Genomic DNA, 17428 nt, shown 5'->3' with positions numbered 1-17428 from the left:
GTATATTCTGTAATTTGTTTGTGATTTGTATCCCATGGTTAGAACGGTACAAATCTTTTATTTAATTTTTGGTAGATGACATGGAAGTGTCTCCATGCTGAGTATGAGAACAGCTTCCGGCTTAGCCTCCTGTTTCACACACAGTTAGTGCATTGGGAAAAGTATATTTAAATCTAGCACCATTCTACAGGGCTGCTAGATATATTATGATACCTATAATACAGTGCAAACATCAGCTGATGTGTGCATTGAACTCGTTTTCATAACTGCAAAAAAAAAACCCCTACTGCAGTTGTCTGTTCCTTGCTGAAGGCCTCGTCTGCCAGCTTAAAGGGCTTTGCTTGGGTGTCCAGGAGACTTGAGATGCTGGCGCAGCACTAGGACCCTGCGAGAGCCAGATCAAAAGCAGCAGGCAGGCACCAGACTCCTCCTTATCTCCTGTGTCAAACTTGACATCAGCCTGCTAGGGGAGCTTGCAAACTTGTGCAGCAATCAGCAGCTCTGCTGCTCACATCAGTGCCAAGCTTCATGGAGATGTGTGTCTCTCACTGCCCTCTGCTCCAGCAACATGGACTGTCAGCTCGCCTCCTGCATCCTCCTCCTCCTCCTCCTCTCTCCTCCCAGCTGCTGGGGGGATTCGCTTCTCCATCCTACCAACCAAGGTGAGACACAGGGGGCTGCATCGCCCAGGCAAGAAAACAGTGGGAGGTGTGTGTGTGTGTGTGAGTGTGAGTGTGTGTGAGAGTGAGGACTGGGGGGGAGGCTCTGATATTCGGGGTCTGCAGTGTACACATGCTACCTATGTTTAAGGTGGAAGACTAGATTTTCTGCTGAGATGATACAAGTTGTCTTTGGGTTTTGTAGAATGTGTCCTAGCTATAGACAGGGCCAGGCTCACTGCAGCAGCAGCAGGAGACTTCCTTCGCTCCCTGAGTCGTCAGAGATTCTCCAGAGCGGCTTGCAAAGTTCTCCTGCTGCCTGGCTCTGTGCACATCACCTGCTCCCTGCGCCCCTTGCTGGCATCCCTGCAGGCGATGGCCTTGCATGGCTCTGGGTTTTCCGTGCCGGGTTTCTGGCTGTTCCGAGGAGGTGATGCGAGGGGCAGGGTGAGAGAGCCAAGCCTTGATCTAGGAAGTGAAGAAAAGCTGCAATTATTCCCGGGCTGATCCTCCAAGCAGGCATCTGCCAGTCCAGGGGGAAAAGATGCGAACTGCACGCAGGCTTGAGGGTCCGCCACGCCGCTGCACGATGCATCCAGGGAGAGACAAAGAGAAAGTTAGGCTGGAAGAGGTTCGGACTGTGGCAAAGCCCTGGCTTGACTTTCCGTCTGCTTGTGTTATTACTGTTAGCTGCTGCTTCCCTTCAACGGAGCCCGGTGCACGGGCAATCCCGTCCTGCAGTTTCATGGAGAAAGCAGGTGACAAGAGGTCTAATCAGTTTAATTTAAATTAAAGTGGAACTTCCTTTAATGAACTCGAAAAGTTGATGCTGAGGCTGCTGGAGCCAGGTTTGCATGATTTCCCCCCTTACAAATAACTTTTTTTTCAACGTGTTGAAACCCTATTGGACTTCATCCTCGCCCCTTCTTTTTTTTTTTTCGCCATCCTAGTTTGAGTTTGGGGGAACATTTATAGACTTGTTCCCGCTCCCAGTGCTTGTATTGGCTGTTGCCCCAGTCCGATGCTCCCCTGCGCTCGGCCTCTTACAGAGATGAGATAGGGACCGGAGGGCTCCTGAATATCCATCTGCCCATCATCAGCGAGCAAGAGGAGAAACCCCACAGCTCTGGCAATCTAGAAAGCATTGGTACAGATGCAGATGAATCCCTTATTAATTGGGTTTGGTGCCGGAGGAAGCTCGCCCAAAGGAAATAAGGAGCGGTATAAAGAGAGAGCATTGTATTTGGAAAAATGTAGACGACGCTCAAAAAATCAGCAAAAGAGACGGGACTTCTGACACTATATACAGTTCTTCTTCTGTTGTCCTAACAATATATTCTCATGTTAAACCATGCAGGACATGTCTGGGGAGCAGGTTTATATTTTCTGCACGAAACATGTTCTATTACTTGACAAAAACTTTTTCTGAAAGTGTTTTTTTTTTTTTAATTCATTCTCCATTATAATAGCAAACTATTCTAAAACATCATCTGCTTAGACAAAAGAGGGTAACTTCTTTCTTTGTTCTTTTTTCCTTTGTTAAATTCGATTTTTATTTTTTTTACCCGCCTGCTAGTTCAGTGTTTGTGCTGAGAGTTTCAGAGCCCGGCTGGTATCCTGCCTAAGGACTCTCCAGTTAAAGGTGGTGCATGATAAGCTCTTCAGTGCAAGGATCCTCAGTACCTCTCTTTGCTGCCTGTTCTGTTCTAGCACTTCTCTTATTCCATAGGTGGCATTTTGCTGACTGCAGGTGTATGGGTTCTGCAAATCATTCTGTTCTAATCCACTTTAATACTGCATCTCTCCTGCACCGCCACGCCATGCAATCGTAACCTGACGCGGAGGGTTACAGAAACAGATAATGCCTTATGAAATTTGCAATAACAATTTGCAGGAGAAAACCCTTTCAAAATTCTTTCTGATCCACAGCACATAGAAAATTCTGCAATCAGTCACGGAAACGTGGGTGCTGACTTCTGCAGCCGAGGTTCCATTCACCAGATTAACATCTGAAGTAAAACTAATCTGAGGGCGAATTTAAAAAAGCAGATGCTTCCTCCCCTGCCCAGAAGTCATCTGTTATTGCAGAATATATCTTTGATTTTTTTCTTTATAAACTTTGTGACATTATGTTTTTATTTTGTGATACAAATCTAATCAATATTCTCTTGATTCAGCTATTCAGTGCAGGTCCTGTCAGCATAATCCCAGCTTGTCAGCTTTCTCCATAGATTAATGACCATGATGTATATCGACCCGGGTCTTCAGATACTGGCAGAAAGAAAAAAAAAACATTTTATTTTTCTCGGGAAATTATCAATTTATTATAATAAGCAAAAACAGGAAATCAGTGGGAAAATTATGACATTTTTTTCCCACCGATTTTGCCCTGTTTCTGTTTGTTATAAGAAGTACTGATAAATTTCCAGGAAAAATAAAATAAAAAAAAAAAATTGAAAACAATGTTTTTAGGGATCTTTTCAAATCATGATGAATCAAAAATGCTCCAAGTGTGTACGTTCGAATTTGTTGCCAAAATCTAAATCTAGCCCTGTTTTGTATTTCACCAGTAGCTTTACATTAGAATAATTTGGGGCTTTAGCCTGCCGTTCCAAATCAGGGTAACGGAGGCAGTAGGGAGAGAAAGTGACTTTAATAGGGGGAGTGGGATTGGAACCCCTGGTTCTCAGGCCTTCGGAACATGCGTAAAACACTATTGGAGCCTTTTATTATTTATTGTAAGAATTTCAGGCTATCGGGTAAAACAAAGAAAAGTTAGAACTTGACGCTTAAAAACAAAACAGAGCAAACCCTTGAACAAGGGGTGAAAATGTGGTTTCTTCTGATCTGAGTAGAGAAACAGCAAAGCCAGGCTACAGTTCGTGCTTTAGAAAGTTGACTTATACGAGGACAGTACGGGACATTCAAAAGCACACCCCAGTGTTTGACTTCATTTTAACCAATTTCAGCCTCTCAGACTAGAAAAGGGAGAAATCCTGCAGGAGCGCCTGCACAAAATGACGCCAGGCAAAAGAGAGTGTCCTTGGATAGTGTGAAATCATCACGCGTAAGGCCTGTGCGAAACTTGGTCAACTAACTTTCAGTCAAATACTCGATGGAGCCATTGCCCCACTGCCTGACGAGTCCTGGCTATCGGGCCAGAAACTTGTGCCTGTGCCTGTGTACGGGGTGTGTGTGTGTGTGTGCCAGGGAGAGAGCGGGCATTACTTTCTTTCTTCATGTATATATATGCACTTCTCTGTATTTCTAGGAAATAAATATTCACATCTATAACACAATAAATGTAGATATTCACATGTGTGTGTGTGTGTGTGTATATATACATACAAAGATATATATATATATATATATATCTCACTCTGTCTCTCTATATATATAGACATATAGAGTGATAGACACATGCATCTACACTGTTGCTATAGAGTGAATTTTTTATAGATATGTTTTTCATTGTGTGGGCTCTTTATATATATATTTAAATAGCTTCATACATTGTCGATGAAGATTACAATTAGAATTTAATTTTCTGTCTTACTAAAAGTGAGCTATTCTGCAAGGAAACGACTGTGTGGGATTCTCCTATTTTGAGCTGCCATTTATTTTAATTGTGTGGATTTCATATGTTATTATGTTACGGGGTGATACAAATAAACTGCTTGATCCTGATTGGGCTTTTTCCCCAATTCACAAGTATCCCACATTTTTGAGAGTCAGAAATATGGGCGGGCACTTGCATAGATAACGGGTGAATGTTGGGGCGGGAGGAGATGGCATTGTTTGGCTGAATTCACACTTTTTACTTAAGGAAAAAAAAGACAGAGGGAGAAGGAGATGTTTCTAGAATTCTTGCCCAGAAATCTTCTGCAACATTAATTCCGAGGTCTGATTTCTGCTCTCTGGCTGGAGTTTTTGCAGATAGCATTAACTCATTTCTGTTATCACTGCACTGAATGCATTTATGCATCTGCTATTTAATTGTTTTCCTTATTCCTTTTCTGTTGCTGCACTATTTGGCTTGAGGGCCCCAGAAAGCCAAATGTAATGTAATTTCACTATTTTATAACCTTCACCAGTTAGCACTTGACCTGGATCATTAAGAGGATTATCAGTAAATTTGTTTAAGCTTTACTGACAACTGAAATTACTTCAATAATATTTTGACACTGCAAACAGGGATTTTCTTTTAACCCCTAAAAAAATCAGCATAAACTGAGTTTTTTTCCCCCAGAAATACAAATGGTGACCAGTATGAGGGATAGTGGATACTGGATACTAGCTCCAAAGTTCCAGTAACTTACAAAAGATTGTTGTGTCCCATTTGGTTGTCATCTCGGCATTTCTCACAAGTAGAATTTAAATGAGAGAGTTCATTTCTAGAGCTTGAGATCAATTTATGAGTATGAATGGGCACGGATGTGCAGTAAAGGTTTTGGTTCCTAGCTGTGCATTGCATACCCATCATTTGTAAATTTATATGCTGTCTTTACTGAGTAAAGTAAACTAAGAGGAGCTGATTCAGATGAGATTAGATAATTATTAGTTGTTTTTTTTTCTCAACATCTGAGAGACGAAGGCCCATTTTAGTGCCTGTTAAATTTGGAAGCTTTCAGTCAAGTAAGTGCTCCCACCATAAAACAAAAAATATAGACTTCAAAATTATCTGCTTATCTGGGAAACAGAGAGGACAGACTTTTCTCAAGCATAGGTCATAGTTGTGCTACTGAGCATCAGCTTGTGGACAGGAGGCGTGGCCTAATGGAAGATGTCAGCCTGTTCTCACTTCCGCTATTGCTAGAGTTTTCCTACTTATCTGAAAGGTCCACACTTCAGTTTTCAACAAGGAATAAGATGCAATAATTTCCAAAAATCAGCATTTGGATGGGGCCAACATCACTGAAATAGCCTTTAGCTGGTGCACTACTGGTTCAGAAAATTAAGTGAAGAAGAAGAGTCCTTTATACTTCTCTGTGCATTTAACAAGAATATCCTTCTACAGCCCAAAATGAATAAAAGGTGGGTCCCCCACAGAATTTCATTTTATTTAAGCGTGGGAATAAAGGTCAAGAAAGAAACATATATATAAGGCAAGACCTTTTTATTGCAGTAACTTAATACATTTTTGGACTAGCTTTCAGGAGCTATTCCTCCCTTTTTCAGCTCAAAACAAAATAGGCTGATCAGAGCAAAAGATGCTGTTGCCTGAAAATGCAAGTGATTCCCAGGGAAAACGCTCATTCTGTTTTTCCTGACAGCTAGTCAAGAAATGTATTGTTTGTCCAATAAAAGGTTTCACCTTTTATCATTCTTTAACTTTTATTTCTGTGCATTCAAGTGGTCTAACATGGCAACCGCATGTCTTGTATTTATGAAAATCCCAAGTATTAGACGTTCATAAAATGTAGTTAGAAGATTCATTACAACAGAGTTTGATTCCTGTGATGAAACACTGCATAGGATATATTTTGCTCATTATTAGTGAGGTCACGGTGTTTTATAAAAGGGATTTGTTATGCAGGCAGCACTATCCACAGAAAGCTACCATTTTTCTATCAATAGCTTAGTGTAAGAAAGTAAAGTGCCACGGCTTCTTTTGTAGCTATAAAAGTATCTCCCATGTTAACGCTCTTCGCAGATCTGTCTGTATTTACCTCAGAAGAGCTCCAGCTTTCTTGCTATGCATTGTAAAGCAAGGCCTTTACCTGCTTTCTGATTCAGGACACAGGGTTTGTAATCTCTTGTGCTTCAGAGAATCAGTAAAGCAATGATAACATCAACTATTGATTAGTAATATTATTGAATTAATAGCTTTTTGTGTATGATCTCTTGAACTGCACATGACATGTCTTGGGACTCATATTCAATGTTCATAGAACTTTCACTGAAATAGTAATAGACTTTAAGAGAGCATGGGATAATACAGAAGACTCTTACATACAAAAAGGGAAGAGAGAACAAAAGCATGATCTAGTGACACTTGTTTAATTCTTTAAAGTGCCGTACCCAGACAATTCAACAACTAGTTTTGAGGTTGTTAGAATGAATAGCAAAGTAGTTCATCTGAAATATTAGTCCTAATAAAAACACAGTCAGGTAACTGGGTCTATCTCGCAGACTGAGATGATATAATTAATTAGAGTCGAGTGCCTACCAAGCTACAAAGGGGGCCTAGGAGGCCAGATATTTGGACAATGGCCTTAACATAGAAACATAGAAATGACGGCAGAAGAAGACCAAACGGCCCATCCAGTCTGCCCAGCAAGTTTTGCACTTTTTTTTTTTCTCATACTTATCTGTTACTCATGGCTCTTACTAACCTTTTGGTTCTATTTCCCTTCCACCGCCACCATTAATGTAGAGAGCAGTGTTGGAACTGCATCTAAGTGAAATATCTAGCTTAATTAGTTAGGGGTAGTAACCGCTGCAATAAGCAAGCTACATCCATGCTTATTTGTTTACCCAGACTATGCAATTCAGTCCTTGTTGGTTGTTGTCTGTATATAGATCCACTCTTCTTCATTCCCCCCTGCCGTTGAAGCAGAGAGCTATGCTGAATATGCATTGAAGGTGAAGTATCGGGCTTATTTGGTTTGGGGTAGTAACCGCCGTAACAAGCAAGCTACTCCCCGCTTTTTTGTGAATGCAAATCCTTTTTTTTACATTTCCTCTTGCTGTTGAAGCTTAGAGCAATGTTGGAGTCACATTAACTGTGTGTTTGTTTATTGAATAAGGGTATTATCTCCAGGTAGTAGCCGTCCTTCCCACAAGCCACCCAATCTTCATTCACGTCCTCTAGACTTTATGGATCCACAGTGTTTATCCCACGCCCCTTTGAAGTCCTTCACAGTTTTGGTCTTCACCACTTCCTCCAGAAGGGCATTCCAGGCATCCACCACCCTCTCAGTGAATAAATACTTCCTGACATTGGTTCTGAGTCTTCCTTCTTGGAGCTTCAAATCGTGACCCCTGGTTCTGCTGATTTTTTTCCGAAGAAAAGGTTTGTCATTGTTTTTGGATCATTAAAACCTTTCAAGTATCTGAAAGTCTGTATCATATCACCTCTGCTCCTCCTTTCCTCCAGGGTGTACATATTTAGATTCTTCAATTTCTCATAAGTAATTCGATGAAGACCATCCACTTTTTTGGTCGCCCTTCTCTGGACCGCCTCCATCTTGTCTCTGTCTCTTCGGAGATACGGTCTCCAGAACTGAACACAGTATTCCAGGTGAGACCTCACCAAGGACCTATACAAGGGGGATAATCACTTCCCTTTTCTTACTCGATATTCCTCTCTCTATGCAGCCCAGCATTCTTCTGGCTTTAACTATCGCCTTGTCACATTGTTTCGCCAACTTCAAATCATTAGACACTATCACCCCAAGGTCTCTCTTCTGTTCCGTGCACATCAGCCTTTCTCCCCCCCCCCCCCCCCCCCCCCCCCATCGAATACAGTTCATTCGGATTTCCACTCCCCATATGCATGACTCTGCACTTCTTGGCATTGAATCTCAGCTGCCATATCTTCGACCACTCTTCCAGCTTCTTTAAATCCCGTCTCATTCTCTCCCCTCCTTCCGGCGTGTCCACTCTGTTGCAGATCTTAGTGTCATCCGCAAAAAGACAAACCTTACCTTCTATCCCATCCGCAATGTCGCTCACAAAGATATTGAACAGGACCGGTCCCAACACCGATCCTTGCGATACACCGCTTAAAACCACTCTCTCTTCAGAGAAAGTTCCATTTTTGCTAGTATTGTTAGGATATCTGGGGTCCCCAAAATTGGTCCTCAAGGGCCAGAACCTAGTTAGGTTTTCAGGATTTCCATAATGAATATGCATGAGATCTATCTTAATGCAATGCCTCCATTGTATGCAAATAGATCTCATGTAGATTCTTTGTAGAAAGCCTGAAAACTATACTGGGTTGCAGTCCTTGAGGACCAAGTTTGGAGATCCTTGGATTAGGCTGCAGTCATAGAACTAAACAAGCAGTAATAAATGTTCTAGTGCTCATGGAGCCATGTCTAGCAGGCTACACAGGGGAGGGAGGAGGCTGACTTTGAGCAATGTCCATACTAGTATTGAGAACTAGATGATTACAAAGCTTTGTGGTTAGACAGGGGAAGGGAAGGGTGCTAGAGGGAACTAAGTAGGGGATCAGGTATGCTCATCAATCTAACCCCAATTTTCATCAAAATGCTATAAATACAGTAGAAATAGCACCCATGATAAAAAATGGGTGTCGTTAGGGAGAGAGAGAGAGAGAGAGAGAGAGAGAGAGAGAACCTCTGTATAGAGTCAATGTGACATGCTAAATAATATATACCACTGTAAGAGGGGACTTTAAACTCAGGGCGGGTTTAGGGGGGGATGCTTTTCCATACATAGCCAGAGGAATTAACTGCAAAGTAGATATGACTGATGAATTTCTATCATTTGAATCAATGAAAGGTACCAACAAGAGGAGTTGATTACTACAAAGCAGTCTCTATTGCATTGTACAAATTAACTCCTTTTGTTGGTACCTTTCATTGATTCAAATGATAGAAATTCATCAGTCATATCTACTTTGCAGTTAATTCTTCTGACTGTGTATGTAAAAGTACTCCCCAAACTCGTCCTGAGTTAAAATTGTCCCCACTTACAGTGGTGTGTATATAGCATGTACATTGACTCTATACAGAGTCTCAGTCTCTCTCTTCCTCTCTCCCCCCATGTGTTTTATCGCGTGCGGTAGGGACTTATCATGTGCGTTAGGGCCATAATGCATTTTGATGAATGACTCGGTAAGATGGCAGAAAGGAGGATAATGAAGAAAACTGTGATGCAGGATCTGATAGAGAACGGCAGGAATATAGCAGGATCTTTTAACTGTAACGTGAAGAGCATGCAGCAGTATATGAGAAGGACACAGACGAGGCACCTGTGCCCCAGGATGTAGGCACTGTGTGAAATTACACCTATTTGATGACACAGAGATTAATGTGGATTGTCCCCTGGGGCAACAGTATTGGTTACAATTGACGTAGGTGCTTCAAGGCCTGAAGCCTTTAAGGATGCCCCAAAGGATTTAAGTTCATCAACTGTCACCCTGGGCAAGATTATCCCAATAATCAATATCCTAAATGAACAGCCTTTGCAGCAGGAAGAGGTCCTAGCCCTAGAGATCTTTGTGCTCATTGGAAAATTGTCTCAGATCCCTAACCCAAATTGAATCCTTACATGATGGCCACCCTGTGTGACCCATGGTTGAAAGAAATATCTCAAACCCCCCCCCTCCAGTCTTGCACTCTGACCTATTGGAGATGCTGGTGGCTAGGGGCCAGAGGCAAAGGAGCAGTGGAGATGTAGTGCAAGAAAGAGCATTTATCCAACACAGTACAGTCAATTAGCAGCAGCACCTTGAAAGCTAACATTTTCTCCCCCTCCATGGCCACCTGTCACAGTGGGTTCTCCTGCTACAGGCCATAGCTTTGATAACTGGTAACCCTATTCCCCCCCACCCCCCAGCAAGGAGCCCCTGCACAAATTGCAGGGGCTGCTTAGGACTGTTCAGCTTGGAGAAGAGACGGCTGAGGGGGGATATGAATTGGTTATTTACTCTTTTGGATAATAGAAGGACTAGGGGGCACTCCATGAAGTTAGCATGTAGCACATTTAAGACTAATCGGAGAAAGTTCTTTTTCACTCAATGCACAATTAAACTGGAACTTGATGCTAGAGGATGTGGTTAGTGCAGTTAGTGTAGCTGGGTTTAAAAAAGGTTTGGATAAGTTCTTGGAGGAGAAGTCCATTACCTGCTGTTAATCAAGTTGACTTGGAAAATAGCCACTGCTATTACTAGCAACAGTAACATGGGATAGACTTAGTTTTTGGGTACTTGCCAGGTTCTTATGGCCTGGATTGGCCACTGTTAGAAACAGGATGCTGGGCTTGATGGACTCTTGGTTTGACCCAGTATGGCATGTTCTTATATTCTTAACACAATACCTTGTGGAAAGCATTGAGGTTATGAACACAGATCTTTTGGTATAGTAGGCACACAAGACTACGGTCTGACCCACCACCCAGTATACCTGGTGAACAGGTATTCTCAATATCCCCATCATTCACAGCTAGCACCAGAGTTGGTGAAAAAATTGGTATTCTTTTAAGATCAGCTCTGTCTGCTGGGTTTCCTTGAACTTCCAATCAAGTGGCAGGAGAGACTGAGTGCATAGCTACAACAAACCAATACCCATACATTTTGGCCTAGCACCTTGCTCTCTTGTTGCCAATCGCCACACTTGAGACTGCTGCCCTACCTATTCCTCGCCCTTCCTTTCTTCTGGTTCAGCACGCACCTCCCTTCTGATTCCTCTTCCCTTCATTCTCTGCCTTGGGTGTTCATGCCATATTGGTGCCCTTTGCACCTCTTTTCATGCCTTGGCATGTTCATTCCACTATTTCTGTTGATTTGCTCCTCGTATGGTGCTGTGGGGTGTTCATGCAACTCTTGATGTCCTAGGGTGCTGTTGCCTTTACTACTGATGTCTGCCTGCAAGTTTCATAAAATTTGGATGGGAAACCTGCAAGTTTCATAGAATTTGGATGGAAAACCTCAAAGTTAGAATCAGAAATAGGATGCATTGCTTCAGCTATTGACTGTAATAGAAACAACTTACCCAAATTAAATGAATGAGTTTCTACGACCAAGTTCAAAAGCAAAGCACGTCAAGCAGCACTGTCTGAATTTTCAAGATGGCTCCGCTCCTCGTAAAAATGTTGCTTTGTTAATATGTAAGGCTTGGAGGTAACCTGCATGGAGCAGCAGTTCCTACCATAGAAAACTTGCTGGGCAGGCTAGATGGATCATTTGGTCTTTCTTTGCCATCAATACTATATTACTATGTTACTATGAACCAAACTGAATGAACCAGGAAACAGAATAGAAAATCCAAACCAAAAATTGTTTCGGTGTACACCCTTGTTTCACAGTCCTAACGGTCAGATTTTCAAAGGGTTACGCCCGGCGGCGGGCATAAAGCCCTGGGATGCGTGTAAGTCCCAGGGCTTGAAAAAATGGGCGGTTTGGGGGCATGGCGGTTCGTGGCCAGCGGCCTCTGCAAGGCCACTGGGCCGGGGATCGCGAGCCGGCAGTTGGCTGGCAGGCGTAACTTGCGAGATAAAGGTACGGGTTTTTTTTTTTTCAGGCTGGGGGACGGGACAGGTAGGGGAAGGTGGGTGGGAGGGAACAGGGAAAGTCAGCTGGTCTTACAGAGGGCTTGGTGCGCGCAAGGGGCACTAATGTGCGCTCCCTTGTGCGCGCCGATCCCTGATTTTATAACATGCGCGCGGCTGCGTGCGCATGTTATAAAATCGGGCGTACATTTGTGCGCGCCGCGCGTGACCCTTTTAAAATCTGCCCCTAAGTGTTTTGCACAGGGTCAGGGAAGTTCATGGTAATATGGACTCTCTTTCCACAGTGCAGCAGAGGCTCTGACACAAGGGCCAGGCAGTTGGCATGTACTTTCATCCTGATCCATGTCCACAATTCTTAGCAAAAAGGTGGAGGGGCAGGGGAGGCGGCGGCAGCCGCAGCATCAACAGTGGCTAGGGATGGCAAGAAGTTACATCCATCTCTGCTTCTTCCTGGGTCTGCACTGAAAACTAAAAATATAAAGCGCAAATGTTATTAAAAGTTATATTCTTTAAATTAAACTTGTTACTCTGATAAAATAATTATTATTTCAGTATCTAAGTAGCATCCTAAACCAGTATTTCATAACTACTTACAGACAGGTAAAATAACTCTAGACTACAGCTGGAAAACAATTGCAATGATCACTATAGGGGAGTGGGAGCTCCCTTTTTGGAGGTACCTAGGAGCATGATCTAGGGCTGCTGTGAGCCTCCTTTGATCGCCTGCGCCAACCGCGGTGACGCTCCACCAGCTCGCTGACATCATCGCTGATGTCATCTGAAAGGGCCTTCCGATTCAATAAAAACTTGAGGCCTACGGCGCGAGCCGTCGGCACGCTGCCGAAGCCGCATGCGCCAAAAGGGTGTGCAGCTTGCCTTGATGGGGAAGAAAAGGAAATTGAAAATATTAACATCTTCTCCAGCTACAGCAGTTTTTCAAGGCCTAATGGTGGACAGCTATCTTCTTCGGACCGGTGAGTTCTCCATCAGTGACTGCGCTGGAAGCTCCTCTCCGGGAGTTTTCTTGAGTCCTGCCGATAATAGACTTTCTCCCCAACCATTACAGGTTGAGAGGATGGAATTGCCCTGAATTATGAGACCTATTGAGGCACTTGATTTTGCCATGCCTGTTGATATTGTGGGTTCTGATAAATCTGGTTTTGAGGATCCCAAGGTTAAGCTCAAGGTAACATCTCTGGATATAGGTAGAGATCCATCTAGTGTCATACTTACTGATTTATGGAAACTGATTATGAAATTGGATAATGATGTGACTCAATCTATTTCTCAGTTTAAAGTTTTTATGACTGAAACTAAATCTTCTATTCTTGCACAAGAAAATAAATTACAAGAGTTGGAAAAAACAACATCTACTTTAAATTTACAAATTCCATTGTTGCTTAATGCAGAATTGGCACATATTAAGGATAGTTTGTTATTCCACAATGAGATTGAAGCTTTAAAAAATTTTGCTAGAGCTAAAAATTTGTGTTTAATCAGTTTTCCATATACTAGATTATTATGAGCAACTGAAATGTTTAAAAAATATTTGCAAAAGGTTTTGTCCTTTTCAGAGGTCGATATACCTTATATCTCTAAAATAATTCATTTGTCTAACAGAAAAGGACCAGATCAGACTAATCAGCCTCTCGTTTCAGAAAGCCCTGGGCGCTCAACATTTCTTGAGGAATCGGTAGACTTAATAAGTAATAGAGCTACTTTAATTGTTTCCTTTTGTGCAGAGCAGGACAAAGATTTGGAGATTTATAAATACCTGAAAAATAAGGATATTTCCTTCTGTGGGCAAAAGATATTAATATTCCCTGATGTCTCCCGTCCTACATAAGTACGTAGGAGACATTTCCTTTCTTTAAAAAATAAGGTTCTTGACGTGGGAGCATCCTTTTCTCTCCTAACTCTGCACTCTAATAAGTTTGTGTTTCCTGACCCTTTATACTTGGAAACTTTTATTAGGAATTAGAATGCTGAGAAAGGTTCAGAAGATTAGGGTTTGTTATTTTTGGTATGGAGATAGCTGCGGGGAAGGTCTATACAATTTTTGATAGTGCCTAGGTACTCCCTCCTTTTCTTATGAATAACTTTAATATTGCACTGTAATTTTCTTATAACTCCCCAAGACTATAGGGCATACGATTGCTGTATTTTATTTATTTTGTTAGCAAGACTATTACGTGTAATTATTTATGTTTACAACAATTGTATTTTCTTTATCTAATTGTAATTAAATGAGAAATTCAATAAAGATATAATTATAAAAAAAAAAAAAGAAATGATCACTGTGCGGTGGTTTTGAACATTAAAGTGTTTGTAATTAACACGAAATTGTTCAAGTTTATTAAACTATTTATTTTTTACAATCATTCTGCATGGAGAGACCTCCCTCCAGGCAGGAAAAGGGGCCCAAAATATTTCACTTTCCCTGAAAGCGCCCGAGAGAGAGCCTGCTTGGCTCAGAAATGCATCTGCAGGTGATCAGAGGCTTCTGCCGCCAGCGAGGGGCAGTAAAATCGCCGGAGAGGCTGGAGCGCCCCCAGGGTGCTGAGGAGTGAGGGGCTCCTTCCTGCCAGCAGCCTGCTAGCGTTTTCCCAATCCTGGGGGAGCTGGCAGTTTCTTTTCTGCTGCACTTTTTAAAATAAAACCAAACAAACTGAAATTACAACAGTGTAAGAGAAATATAATTGGAGTTGACATTCTCCTTTAAGATATTCAGTTGTAACAATTCCGTGGGTTCTGCTCTTTTCAGTTCTTTAAATACTGTTTGTATGCTGCCATGATATTAATGCACTCATTTTTCATGGTAAAAATGATTTGTTAGGAAAGGAAGATGCATACTCTTCTAATTTAGGTATGGAGCCATGTAAAGTTCAGAACACGGTAGATCTCTTTTCCTGTTAATTTAAAAGCAGGCTTTTCCCAAGCTTAATTTTCTTAGTAATATAAAGAATATATTTCAAGTAGCCAACATACTAAAAAAAAAAAAAAAAAAAAAAATTCCCGTCTGTGGGATTGAAAAACTGAGTCCATTCTCTGTTCAATAATATAAATGTATTTCCTGCAAAACTTCGAGGAGCTTTTTTCCTGCTCCTGTCCCGTGCCTGTGAAACCTCAGCTGCTAGCTCTGGCGGTGGAGAGCAGTCACCGGGCACAGGGACTTTAACACGGTTTGGCAGATTGGGAGAAGTGGAGGGAAGCAGGGGGATTTATTGATTTATTTAGTGTTTTTCTATACCGGCATTCGCGATAGGGATCGCGTCATGCTGGTTTACATTTAACAGGGGGTGTAAAATGAAGCTACAATAAAAACTTTAACAGGTGAGGAGAAACACTGAAGTTACAATAAAACAGGGATGTTCAAAACTGGGAGCAGAAGAAAAGGCGAGAGGAATTTAAGGTAAGAACAATTGATGATGACAGGGCAAGTTAGAAGAAAAAAGCCAGCAAAGAAGCTGCAATGTGCTCTAACTTCACAAAGCAAGACAGGATACTCCAGTCCTTTCACCCCCTTCTCCCCTGCTTCAGGTAGACGTTTATTGAACATCTTCCCAAAAACATGTGCTCAATAATCCCAACAAAATAATTATTTCAACTTACTAGAATGTCAGCTGTCTTTTTTTTTTTTTATTACTACTTCAAAGAGAAACCTTTAATGTTGTAAAGCTTGGTCCAAGATGTTGATCAATGCAATGAAATATAAGTTAAAATATTTAAATAGGACAGCAATCAAAGAATTAGCCAAAAAAAAAAAAACCCCTCGGAAATCACGAGCCTAGGAATAATAATGTGAATAATAGGAATTAAACTTTTTAACAAGCAAGTTTTCTTTTAATTCCATTAACCGAAGCAAGGTTATTAGGATACCGCGCACAGAACAGGAAATTTGAAACATATATTTTTTTTTAAGTCGGCATGCTGCTTTGTAAACCAGACGCATGCTGGCAAAAAGCGCCAGGGCTGGAGCTGAAGAGTTTCCAGCACAAGTCGGGGAGCAGAGGTCTGGTGGCAGTCGAATAAGTGCTACAAACTCAAATCTGCATGTTTAGCTTCAAAGCGAAGACTGTGAAATCTGGGCCTACGCGCCGTGTTTGTTATGAAAGGGCCATGCTGGGTGCCGGAGAAAAGTTGTTTTCAAAGCTGGAAGTAAATTCAAGTTTCAGCTTTCAAAGACCTCTGCAAACTATAATAAACACAGCAGCTCCAAATATTTCCAAATCCCAACGAAACTTGTGGTGGAAATGGAGATTTCTTCTCACTCGCTGTCTGTTAGGGTTCTCCCCTACACTCCCCTACCACGCACACCCAGCTCCAGGAAAGTTTTAAAAACTTGTAGCCTTCTAGCTCACTGCGCTGAACGGGAGGCGCGGAGGAATGGGGGATCCATCCCAGGAGCAAGGCAAGGCCTGTGTCAAATGAAACGGCTTAGGTTGGAGCCTAAAAAATAGTTTTTCCCAAACAGAAAAAGCACTAAACCTCTCTGGTGTGAGAATAATGGCAATTCAATAACTGTTCATCTCATTGATTTTGGAAAACTAATAATTACCCTGAAGTCTCATGTGAACATACGCACACACGTGTCTATTGTGTGACTATATACAGACGTGCACAGTACAGCATGCAGAGCAGTAAAAGACAGTTTGAATTGCATCAGCCAGAAGGTGCATGAAGTTCGGAAAATATTATTTTCAGTGCTGTTATTTCTGGGCTATTGTGAAACAGGTTAACTATAAAGCTTTTTGTATCCATTTAATTGATTGACTTTTATTTGTGTATTTAAAACTCCCATAACAGCTTAATTTGTTTTCCTATCAGTCTGTCTGTGTAGTGTTAGTTTCCAAGACAGGATTTTATTTGGGGAGGACTGTCTGTGTCTGTGTGTGTGTGTGTGTCTCTGTGTATGTGTGCATGGGGGGGGGGTTTGCCAGAATTTTTTTGTTTAAATTGCAGTACAATATTCCACAAACCTTACAGGTCAATCAATCCTTCTCCTTTTCCAAAATATAATTAATATAAATTCTTCTTATAATATGAATTACTACAGAAATGTTATAATTTTTATAATCTCCAGTGTCCTAACCAGCATTAAGAGGAAAGATACTTTTTCACTTGCTTTTTAATTACAAATTCTAATGCCTACAAAAGAAAGCACTTTTGTGAAGAAATGAAAGCAGACGTAATTTGTATTTATGTCATTACAAGTATAAGCAATAATGGCTCACTATTAACACGACTGCAGTTTCAATATTTTGGAAATGTAAGTTATTTGTATGAGCTCAGCTCTCTGTATAAGAGGAAACTTTTCAAAACAATTAGGAGTCTAAGCTCGATGGAAATTCCCCTCCCTGGACCCACTGAAGGGGGCACTAAGGGGTGCTCAAGCACCCAGAGAGCTGGCACCTATGCATGTGTCAGTAACGGGGGCTCGTACCGGACTGAGATGAGAGGGGGAGGCCAGCAGTACCAGTCACTGTGGTTTGGATAGCTTCTGCGTCTCATTTACAGTAATAAGAGTAATCATTTAACGCAGAACCCCAGAAATGAAATCTCTAGACGGT

General features: G+C 41.7%; 1 protein-coding gene across 2 annotated transcripts in view; it reads left to right on the top strand.

Annotated features, from left to right (window-relative positions):
* Positions 1-454: 454 nt before the first annotated feature.
* EPHA3 (EPH receptor A3) overlaps positions 455-17428 on the top strand; it is a 276444-nt gene continuing 259470 nt past the window's right edge. For both annotated transcript variants that reach the window (XM_029578191.1, XM_029578190.1), the window contains exon 1: positions 455-662. In XM_029578191.1, coding sequence (XP_029434051.1) covers positions 569-662 — 94 coding nt within the window. In that variant the 5' untranslated portion in view covers positions 455-568. The remainder of the gene's footprint in view (positions 663-17428) is intronic.

The sequence above is a fragment of the Rhinatrema bivittatum genome, chromosome 15 (assembly GCF_901001135.1).
Source record: "Rhinatrema bivittatum chromosome 15, aRhiBiv1.1, whole genome shotgun sequence".
Lineage (NCBI taxonomy): Eukaryota > Metazoa > Chordata > Amphibia > Gymnophiona > Rhinatrematidae > Rhinatrema > Rhinatrema bivittatum.
Note: the sequence above shows the minus strand (reverse complement) of the source record. Positions and strands in the feature narration are given on the sequence as shown.